The sequence below is a fragment of the Phoca vitulina genome, unplaced genomic scaffold (assembly GCF_004348235.1).
Source record: "Phoca vitulina isolate PV1807 unplaced genomic scaffold, GSC_HSeal_1.0 scaffold1, whole genome shotgun sequence".
Lineage (NCBI taxonomy): Eukaryota > Metazoa > Chordata > Mammalia > Carnivora > Phocidae > Phoca > Phoca vitulina.
The window spans coordinates 92026209-92037808 of NW_022589704.1; the positions used below are offsets into that span (position 1 = coordinate 92026209).

Here is an 11600-nt window from a genome sequence, read left to right on the forward strand (position 1 = left end):
GGGGGGGCTTGACTGCAGCACTTAACTAGACCATGTCTTGTCACCTTGAGATTGAAGGCGCATGGAGAGCAGATGGCAAAGGACTCAGTATTTGGGACACGTTTTCTCACACACCACTGAGGGTTGGCAATGACGACACCGGCGATGTGGCCTGTGACAGTTACCACAAGATTGCTGAGGACGTGGTCGCCCTGCAGAACCTGGGTGTGTCCCACTATCGCTTCTCTGTTGCCTGGTCGCGCATCCTCCCAGATGGAACCACCAAGTACATCAATGAAGCGGGTCTCAACTACTACGTGCGGCTCATTGACGCGCTGCTGGCCGCCGCCATCAAGCCCCAGGTGAGGTCGGGCCCCGGCCAGGATCTGGTACAGTCCACATGTGGGAGCCAGCTGGGGCAGGGGGCTCTTTGTTCCATACACAAAATGCTCTTTTCAGATTCAAGTTTTGAACTGTCAATAAATTCACATGGCACAGAATTTTAAAGGTGTAAGAGTCCACAATGAAGATTTGCCTGCAATCTCTGACCCCCAGCCATCCAGTTCCCTGGCTTAAAGAAGGCAGTCAAGTTGGCTAGGTTCTCATGGCCTCCTTTTGCATCGATTAGCCAGGAGATGTATACATGTGTGCATGTCTGCTCCTTTCTCCCTCTTTTTTCATAACTCTCACATACATGCAGTTTGGTACTTGCTTTTTTTTAACAGTATTTCTGACCCATATTTCCATATCCATATCTAGTTTCCTTGTCGATTTTTTTTTTTTAAGTTATGTGGAATTCTGTTTGTTCCTTACCTCTAGAACTACTTTTCCTTTTTATCAACACTCTTCCCTGTGACTTTTCCAGTCTTTTGCCATTTTAACCAGTAGTGCAGTGAGTCACCTGGCTGTAAATTTATCTGTAGGCTGTGGTCCTAGGAGCAGAATTACTGGGGCAAAAGGGCATGTGGTTTTCAGCTCAGAGTTATTATGAATAATGATACAGAAGCTCACTTGTGAGCTTACTTGGATCTCACCAAAATTCTAAAGTTTTACTTGGGAGCCTAAGGACGCTTTGCCTCTTGCCCTGGGCACGTGTGGTAAAGCGGTGGAGGGCACCTTCTACGAAGCTCTGCATTTCCTCTGCTGTATGGCTGAGATTACATACTGCAGCCAGACTGTAATCCCCACGGTTACAACTCCCCCCCACCCCGCCCCAAATAAAGTGCTATCTGGACTTCTTTGCCCATACTGATACCATGGCAGGAGCTAACTAGCCATGCAGCACTTATTACCATGAATGTGGAGAGAAAACATGGCCAGGTGGCTGCCCTGTGGGACCCAGGGTCTGAGTGGACAATGAACTTCATCACACACAATTCCGAACACCATCAGAGAGCAGGCAGCCCAGGGCCAAGGACGGTAGAGCCCTTGAGGGCACCGAGCCATGGTGGAAAGCAAAGGCGCTAGGGCGGTGTGGGGCTTGAATAGAGAGGAGAATCTGGATGGATACGTGGGCAGGGGAAGGCATGCCAGGCAAAGGGAGAGACTGCGTCTGGGCTGAAGATGGTTAGCAGGCCCTGTGCAGACCGAGGACAGTGGAGACCCCGCTTAGCCAAGATGGGGTGTGTGAGGGCATCAAGGGGAAGGCCACGTGGACATGGCCAGGGGGGCCATCTCCAGCAAAGGGTTCCCAGCTGCACAGGAAGAACATGCAGACACACTGGATGATGTTCTCGGGGGTGTCCCTTTATCAGGGAAACACCTCCACTCTCCCGGAGCCTCAGTGCCTCAGACGCTCAGCACGGTCTACGCGGGGAGGTTCTGAAGCACTAGTGGTGAGGATCCCTGGCCCCACCACGACTCCATGATGTGCAGGTCTCAGTGCCTGAGCCAGGGTCACACAGCGGGCAGGCGGCAGAGCCGGGACTCAAACCCAGTCTTCTCCGACCCAGATGCTGATTCTCTCACACTTCAACACTGCTGCCCTCCCCATCCCACCAAAGAACCTTTGAACTGTTTTGTCTTCTCATTCCTTCTCTGCTGTGGTTGGAGCACTCTGGATGGAGCTGCTGATCTTGCTTTCTCCACAGGTGACCATGTACCACTGGGATCTGCCACAGGCACTCCAGGATGTTGGAGGCTGGGAGAATGAGACCATCGTGCAGCGGTTTAAAGAGTATGCAGAGGTGCTCTTCCAGAGGCTCGGGGACAAGGTGAAGTTTTGGATCACCCTGAACGAGCCCTTTGTCATCGCTAACCAGGGCTATGGCTACGGGACATCAGCTCCAGGTGAGGGTCCCAGGCTCAACTTGCCAGCTCTTTGGAGCATGGCATTCTTAGCCCCACCAAAACTTGAAATCCAGGTGGCCCTGGAAGAAGAGGCCAAGAAAGCTCAGTGGTGCTGCCTCTGAATCCCTGCTCTTGTTCAAGGCTGCCTGACACAGCAGGTTTCCCCTTCTGACACCACTTTTTGCTAAACATGGATTTTACGGGTCATTACCTCCAAATGGCTTCATTTCTTTGTGCTTTTTTTGCCCTGCCTCAGATGGAAAGCTTCCTGAGATCAGAGACAGGGACTAATTGATGTAGGAAAGGACAAGCCATCAGACTGTACAGGTCCACAGTGTGTTTTCTGCAACTTCAAAACCCAAGTTTCCAAGAACTGATTCAGCTCACCTGAGCTCATCCTGACTTGAACCAATACGAGGCTGCTTACGGACATTACCCCACTTAATGTGGGCATTTCTGCTGCAGCCACATTCGGGTCCTTGATTACAGAGCGCTCTCCTGGGTCCGGTTGGGGTGCTGTGTAAAGTTATCTGCAACTTACTACTTTTCTAAGACACAAAACCCTTGTACTTCCAGACCACATAGACCTGAGGGTTTTGAATAAGGGATTGTGGACCTGTTCTTGTGCCTTTAGAACCATCCAATTCACCTTTTCTCTAGTTCTGAGCTTAAGTCATTACCACATTTATCTCCCATTGGTCCTTGGTCAGGGTCTCCAAGAAACCCCAGTGGGGGAAGGCTTTGATCCACCAGGTGAATGGCAATTTATCTCCCATTGGTCCTTGGTTGGTGCTTTGGTTTACCATTCCTTCAACTTCCTTCAACACGTGAGAGGTGGCCTTTCTCACAACATTTGCTCTCAAGGAATCTCTTATCAGCTGCTTTCATCAGCCGAATTCTCCAACCCTTACTTCCACTGTAGGTCCCCACAGAGTTCCAGGATGTCCACTCCCAAGGCACATACTCTGCTGGGTACCTGGCCCGATCTGTAGGAGCCACTCTTTGGGAGGACGTTACAGAAACCAACATTTACCATCTTCTCACCAGACACAGTGCTGCTAGGTGCTTCACATACACACTCCCATTTCCTTCTCACAAGAACTTTCTTATTGCTCACTTTGCCAAGGAGGAATCTGAAAGACTGAATTACCCAAAGTTACACAGCCAGCTAGAAACCAAAGTTACACAGCCAGGATTTGATTTCGCTTCCTCCTAATACCAAAATCTACACGCTTTTTCCCAAACACAGAAGTTATCTGTAGGGAGAGAACAATATTCTTGGCCATGTTCATTCTTCGTTGACATCCCTGTGTTTCCAGGAATCTCCTTTAGGCCTGGCACTGCCCCCTACATCGTTGGCCACAACCTCCTGAAGGCTCATGCTGAGGCCTGGCATCTGTACAATGATGTGTACCGCGCCAGGCAAGGTGGCGTGATTTCCATCACCATCAGCAGTGACTGGGCTGAGCCCAGAGACCCCTCCAACCAGGAGGATGTGGAGGCCGCCAGGAGATACGTTCAGGTCTGTGTTTCCTCTGGGCATTGTTAATACTCTTGCCTGTCTTTCCCTCCTGTCATCAGCTAATGGAAATGGAATTAGATTGCAAAACAAAGATTTAGGTTCAAGGCCCTGTTTTGCTATTACCTGATTTCGTGAGCTTGGGAAAATCACCTAAACATTTTTGTACCTTAGTTTTCTCATCTGTGAAGCAGAGGCTACCTATCTATATCATAGGTTTGCTGCGATCAGAGTTCTTTGGGGTTGAGTTTTAAGTCTTAAAAATGATTTGTCCATGTAGTCCTTGCTGCATGCAACACTGGCTTGAAGGTAACAGAAATTCCATCTCTTCAATCTCTGGTTTGATTATAGTAGCTGATAGAGCTGGGCTGCAATGTCACACTTCACCATCTAATTTTATGTATTCGGCCTAAGAATTTTGTGAAATTCATTAGTGCCCATAATTTTCCAATTCTTTGAGTTTAACATAAGCACATGCACCTTTGGTCATGGAATTTTGCTCCTAGAAAGTAGTCACGGGGTGCCTAGCTGGCTCAGTTGGGTAAGCGTCTGACTCTTGATTTTTGGCTCAGGTCATGTCGTCAGGGTCGTGAGATCTAGCCCTGTATGGGGTTCTGTGCTCAGCACAGAGTCTGCTTAAGATTCTCCCCCTTTCCTTCTGTCCCTGCCCCTGCTCACGCTCTCTCTAAAATAATCTTTCTTAAAAAAAAAAAGGAAAGAAAGAAAGAAGAGTCACTAGTAAGCAGGTGCCAACGAAATAGCCCATCCTTCCTTCAGTGTGAGCCCCTGACATCAGGAGAGAAAAGAATGGCCTTTGTCAAGGCACAGCTTTTCCCTGGTTCTTGCTCGTGTCTCTGATGGGGTTAGAAAGCACCCTCTCCCATGTTTCAGCATCAGAAAAGAAAGGCAAGGGTCTCTCCACACTGACCCCCCGTTTGGCTCTGTGGAGGAGCCTGAAGACAGCAGCATTCTGAGGGGACAACCTGGGTCTTTGTTTGCCAGACTTCTCACAAGAGAACTTGGTAACAGCGATCAAATTAATGAATGCAAATAAGAGCTTAATTTTCCCATTTATTAGCCAGCTAGGGAAAAAGTCTTGGAACAAAAATAATGCATCTCTCATTTTAGACTCACAGAACTGGTAAAGTAGAGCAATAATTTTCCTGAAATCAAAACCCCAAACCTCAGGAAATGTTAGGCTCTAATCTCATTAGATTGAGCCACCTGTTCAACTGTGATACTGCGGCCCAGGATCATGATACATACCCTAAAATCAGCTTCCACAGAAAGGAACACTTTGTTACCTCGAGTGCGCCAAAGCCTCTTTTGCCAGGGTGTGTGTGTTCCAAAGCCGCCTCTCTGAGAATGGAAGGCTGCCCTCACCCCACATTTAAGGCATCAGCCAGCAGGTAAGGGGATAGGGAGAGACCGAAGAAGCCTCTCAGGACCCCAGCATCATAGCATTTGGGTGCCACATATCCCCCGTAAGGGTAAGGATGGTCTAGACCCCATTCAAGAAAATAGGTTGAAAAGTTCCCCAGGGAACTTTTGGCCTTGGGCAGCCAGGAAACCCTTGCAACTCAGCCCTCCCCAGAGCCGTTCTGGTTGATCCTTAGGCAGGATGATGGGGAAGGGCCTGCTCTGTGATAAGAGGAAATCCACGGCCTGGAAGCTTCTAGTCTCTCCTGCTCTTCTGCAGGACCCTGCCAAGGGCAGCCAGGCAGCATCTATTGAGTCCTGAGGCAGTGCTCAGTGCAGTTCACCTCCTTTTGAGCTGCAGGGGTTGAGAATCCCCGCAAGGAGATGGTAGCATGTGGGAAGACCTGTGGGCATTTAAGCTGGAACATGCAAACAGCTGCAGAGATGCAAGTTTAAGACGGGGTGGGGAAGGGAGGTGCTGGGAGGAAGGGGTGGGTTCTGAGTGACTTGTGAGCAGGAAAGCTGCTGTCTCCTAGTGTGACCCCCTGTTAATGCCCAGGTTGTCACCCCCACCCCACCTGCAGTTTATGGGAGGCTGGTTTGCACATCCTATTTTCAAGAATGGCGATTACAACGAGGTGATGAAGACACGGATCCGTGACAGGAGCTTGGCTGCAGGCCTCAGCAAGTCTCGGTAGGTCCTGGTGCCCAAGTGCTCAGCCAAGGAAAGGTCAGGAGGAAGTCTGGTCTGTGATACCAAACTGAGGCTCCTGGTAGACAGCTCAGTGGTAAGAGTGTGGCCATTGGGGTCAGAGAGGCCTGTCTTAGGCAAGTTACTGTATCTCTGAGCTTCCCTGCTTGCTGGGGAGACTGAACATGATTGTGTATGTGAAGCTCTCAGCCGAGGACAGGGCCTTGCTATGTGTTTGACAAAAGGTAGATGCGGTTATTCTCTGTAGAACAGCCAGGAAATATGTCTCAAGGGCACCCACTTCTTAGTAACCCACCACCTCCAGCAGGGACAAATTCCCCAGCTCATCGTATTTACTATTATCATCACCACCTTATGAGTGAATGTGGGTAGGAGTGGGTGACTGCCAGGCATGTGCTTTTTGTCATTTGGCCTGTAGGAGGCGATGGTTGCACCAAAGCAGTCCTACTTAGGGCCCACTCCTCTTCCTGTCAAGGGAGTAATAGCAACGACACCTAGCATTTATCCATCTTCCAATGGCACTCTTAGTCCTATTTAAGGAAGAATAAACTGAGGCACAAAGATTATGGCAAGATTACCCAGCTACTGAAGTGACAGAGTCGGGAGTTGAAACCAAGCTGACTCCAGGGCCCACACTCTGAGTTTAAGAGTCATCTGGCTAGGATTAAGCGGTGAGGTGTGCGGAAGGGGACAGAGTGACCTGACCCTCCCCTCCATGAGCAGGGCCTCGAGGATAAAAGGAATTCCAAAGGTATGAATTCCTAACATAGCCGGCGAGTCTTTCCCTTATGTAGCCCAGCTGTGCAGGTTCAATACTCCAGTCCCCATCCTTACAACGCACTCCTGCCCTGGTTGGGGCAAGTCCTGTGGAACGGACTGTGCGTCAAGGTCTGATCTGCCAACTCTGGTCTCCACAAGCAAGTTGGCACTCTAGTCCACCGACACAACTCTGCTGAGCACCTCCGTGTGCCCAGGTCAGGGCCACATCCAGTAAAGTCCACGTAAGGGGAGGCTTCCAAGTCTGGCTCCTCAAGCTGCCGACACGCCAGCTGGGAAGAGAGTAACTTCACCACTAAAGTTCTCTCCTGAATTTCTCCATACAAAGAAAACTCAGAAGATGAGATGAGGGTGGGCTGAGTAGAACCAGGAGACTTCATGGACAAGGTGGGACTTCAGTTAAGCTGGGCCTTGACAATGAAGTGTGGGAGAGCAGAGGGCATTCCAACTGAGGGGAAGGGCGTGAGCGTGGCCTGGTGGGAATGAGCGGGGTACCTGCAATTGAGGGTTGGGAGGACTGGCCCAGTGGCTTGGGGGTGGGGGTGCCAGGCACAGGGGCTCAGCCTTGATGCCACAAGCCCTAAGGAGCTACTGCTAGCTTCTGGGCAGGAGAGTGAGGGGCGTGAGGGGTTTGGGCTTTAGTTTTCTCCCAGCATTTCAGAAACCCCAGTGGGGGAAGGCTTTGATCCACCAGGTGAATGGCAGCAAAAATCTCAATCAAAATGAAAGTGTCAGCTGCCCAAGCAGGGTCATCTCTAAGCAAGCCTAAACTAGCAGCCCCAGGGGTTCCCTGTCAGGACACACATGCCATCAGATGTGGCTGCAGAACCTGTAAGTGCTGCCCCCAAGTGCCTGTCAGTCACGTTCAGTAGAAAAGCCTCACTTAGACTACACGTGGAAAATGCTCCACAAGAGGTTTAAGAAAAGAAAAAAAAAGTGTAGTAAAATCATATGAGCATAAAAGTCCAAATCTCAAAAGTTCAATAAATTTTAAAAAATATTTCCCCTATTATAAGGATGGACTTTGGAGAAAAGAGGCAAGCCTAAACAAACCACAACAGAAACAAAGTACCTTAGAAAGGGCAGATTATGGAAATACAAATGATATTAAAACCTGGTGACCATGAAGGATTAGTCTCAAGGGATATATCTCTGACATGTTCTTGATTTCAAAATCTATCATAGATGGTAAACCTCTGAAGTTGCATGTCAATTTTTGAAGTAAATAAAAATGTATCTGTGGATATGGACATGTGTGTACATAATGTCTGTATGGCCCTGAAGAGGTGGTTTATAAAAGTCACTTGTTTCATTTGGCCAACGCAAGAAGAGAGAGGGTCTTGTCACAAAAAAGGGCAGGGAAGTTTATGGTCTGGTGGGAGGAGCCTCGCCTCGGGTGCTTCAGCAGCAGCTGGAGGGACCTCTCCTTGCTTCTGGACAGCTGCCCACCCATCACCACCAGGCCTATAGTTAGAGCGCTCTCCCAACCCTGCCCTGGGACGTTCTCTTCCCAAAGCATGATGCTCAAGCCCCCCACTTCTCATGGCTCCTTCCATCCAGGCTCCCCGAGTTCACGGAGAGTGAGAAAAGGAGGATCAATGGCACCTATGACTTTTTTGGGTTCAATCACTACACCACCATCCTGGCCTACAACCTGGACTACGCCTCTTGGATCTCTTCCTTTGATGCAGACAGGTGAGTCGGCCGACAGGGCGTTTGGAACAATCTCTGGAGAAGACGGCAAGCTGCCTCTTTGCCCAGCTCTTGTTGCACAGCCTCAGGAAGGCTGCCTCCTGGTGCCATACTTCCTGGGATTTGAAGATGAGTCCGCTCCTGAGACACCTAATCAAACCTCTGTCAGTCTGCTAGTAATACCAGCTAGCATTTCCAAAGTGCTTCCCATTGAGACAGACATACTTGAAGTTTTTGTCAAACATGTTCAAGACTTCAAGTATTTTTCTTCCCTTGGTTTTCTTCTTTTGTCAAATTTGTTTCACTTATCAGATGTATTTCAGTCAAAGTGACAGTAAGGTTGGTGTTTCCTCCCCCTCCCCCCCCTTTTTGGGGTAAAGGTGAAACTATTATTTCTGCATTACACAAATGCACTCATGGTGGAAACATCAGAAAGCAAGAATAGAAATTCTTGTGGGTGTCATTCCAGAAGTGTATGCGTATGTGTAGGGGGTATACTACCTCTCCTTCTCTTCATCAATATAACATGTAAGGACATACATTATATAAACTATGTAAGATATATGGTACAGTTTATGTAGTATGTATTTATACATAAAAATATATTGCCAAAAACCAAGATTATATGTATATATATGTACTATCTTGTTCCTTTTATAATGAGCATGTTTCCACATCAGCTGTGAATCCATCTAGGTTCTTTTAAAACAAACACCTACCCTCCCCCACACTGCATTCTGCAAACCCCAGAGTCAGACTCGCTGAGGGGGCTGAGAACATCCCCCTGCTGGTCCCTGTCCGAGCACTCACTGGACTCTTGCTGCCTCATGGTTCCTTGCACTGTCTCCCCGTGACCTGTGTTCAAACTTACAAAAAGTTCTGGGTCCAGTTCAGCTGAGAAAGATAAATTCAGTTACTGATAAGACTGTATTTTTTTTTTTCTGAAGGATTTGGACATTAAGATCTAAATAATTCATCCTTATTTGAAATATATGACTCTGCAGAGAAAGACAAATACCATGTCATCTCACTCATATGTGAAATTTAAGAAGGAAAACAGAGAACATATGGGAAGGGGAGAAGAAGAAAGGAGAGAGGGAAACAAACCATAGGAGACTCTTAATAGAGAACAAACAGGGTTGGTGGAGGGAGGTGGGTGGGGATGGGCTGCATGAGTGACAGGTTTTAAGGAGGGCACTTGTGGTGATGAGCACTGGGTATTTTATGTAAGTGACAAATCACTGAATTCTACTCTGGAAACCAATATTGCACTGTAGGTTAGGCAAAATTAAAAAAAAAAAAAAAAAAAGTGTGATTCTGGAGACGTTCAAGTTTTTGTGCTTCCCCCAGCAGGTGCTGCTTTGGCACAAGCTGTTGCCCTCTCCTGGTCCATCACTGGAGAGAGGCAGGGTCTTGGGCACTTAAAGCAGGTCCCAGCCTATCTGCTGCCTGCCCTCACCAAATGGGGGCCCCCAACCATGGGTGCCTGGGGCCACACCTGTGGTGTTGACTAGATGTCACTGACGCAGGGAAGCCCATTCTCTCTCCTGACACAGCACTCAGATCCTACTGGAGGCTGTGATCAGGGAATCCCAGAGCCTTTCACAGCCTTTGGACGGTTCAGTCCATGAGTAAAGCCATTCATCTGTAGAGGTGCAAACAGAGAGCTCAGGTGGCCTGTCACAGCTACACCAGCAATGAGCAGTACGACTAGAACTAATGAAAAGAGGAGAACGTGAGGCAACCTGACTCTTCTGCGGTTAGTTATGACTGTCAAGTCTAGACTAAACCTAAGGCTTTGCCTAGTATAAATCCTGCTTCGTGTTTTGTGCAAAGGGCCTCTTGGGATTTACAAACTGAGACCCAATCTCTCGTGTTTGAACCTGTGTAGGGGAGTTGCCTCCATTACAGATCGCTCCTGGCCTGACTCTGGTTCCTTCTGGCTGAAGATAACACCTTTTGGCTTCAGGAAGATACTGAACTGGTTAAAGGAGGAGTACAACAACCCCCCAATTTATATAACAGAGAATGGAGTGTCCCAACGGGGAGAAACAGACCTCAATGACACCCTAAGGATCTACTACCTCCGCAGTTACATCAATGAAGCCCTCAAAGGTAGGGAAGGCGCATCCCTTCCTCCGTGTGCACCTTTCACCACTGGAAACACCTGCTAACGTCTCCAGTTAGGGGAATACTGCATCCACGAGACCCCATCATGAAAAAAAGGCAGCTTCTCACTCCTGATGGGTTTAAGCTTTTCTTTGAGGCTGCACTCTGAGTCTTTTCCTTCCTAGATGTAAGCTCAGCAAGCAAACCCAGTTGCCTGATAAGAGTGAGACCTGAATTCCTGGCCAGAGTCATTTGCTCTGCCAGATGATCCCTGATGTCTGATGTCCCTGGAACAGCAGCGACCTGCTGAAGGCAGGGGCTAGGAGGAGGAGGAGCAGGCTGCAGGGGCTGTCTGTAGGGTCTTTTGTTCCTCAAGCAAAAGTCTGAGACCCTCAGCTCGGCAGAACCCCCTGGGATGGCATTAGGACAAGGGCCTGTAAGTAACTGAGTGAAAGAGTGCTGCAGCAGCAGAAAGAAATGCTTAGAAAGTCCTAGCCCAGTGAAAATCTTTTCCAAGGGCCACTTTTTTCTTTAGGAAGAAGCATTAACACTCTAAGGCACTCCCCAAGACTGGTATCCCAACATGTGGAGACAGAGGATTGCAGGTGCCTCAGCAGGATTAATGTAGCCTACCCATGTTCCTGATTCCCATTCAGGACTGAGCCTTTCTAGGAAAATGCTGATGGCTCTTAAGCGGGGACTGTGGGAGAGCTGTGGGCAGGCGTGGCTCCTGTAGGCCCAGCGGAATGGGGTCTTATAAGACAAAGGAAGCTCATGCTGTGGCCTCTGCATTTGGGCAGCTGTGCAGGATAAGGTGGACCTTCGAGGATACACAGTTTGGAGTGTGATGGACAACTTTGAGTGGGCCACAGGCTTTGCAGAGAGGTTTGGTCTGCATTTTGTGAACTACACGGACCCTTCTCTGCCAAGAATCCCAAAAGCATCAGCCAAGTTCTTCGCCTCTATAGCCCGGTGCAATGGCTTCCCTGACCCTGCTGCGGGGCCGCACCCTTGCCTCCAGCCAGAAGGTGAGCCGTGGCTCTGGGAGGGATTAAAGCCAGAAGGTGAGCGGGGCCTTTTCAGTCTATTTTCTTCTAGTTTATT

The 11600-nt window shown here is 48.9% G+C and overlaps 1 protein-coding gene across 1 annotated transcript in view; it reads left to right on the top strand.

Annotated features, from left to right (window-relative positions):
• LCT (lactase) overlaps positions 1 to 11600 on the top strand; it is a 50852-nt gene that overhangs the window by 36307 nt on the left and 2945 nt on the right. Inside the window, exons 10-16 of the mRNA XM_032411223.1 lie at positions 51 to 341; positions 2070 to 2268; positions 3588 to 3790; positions 5791 to 5900; positions 8256 to 8390; positions 10279 to 10502; positions 11297 to 11524. Coding sequence (XP_032267114.1) covers positions 51 to 341; positions 2070 to 2268; positions 3588 to 3790; positions 5791 to 5900; positions 8256 to 8390; positions 10279 to 10502; positions 11297 to 11524 — 1390 coding nt within the window. The remainder of the gene's footprint in view (positions 1 to 50; positions 342 to 2069; positions 2269 to 3587; positions 3791 to 5790; positions 5901 to 8255; positions 8391 to 10278; positions 10503 to 11296; positions 11525 to 11600) is intronic.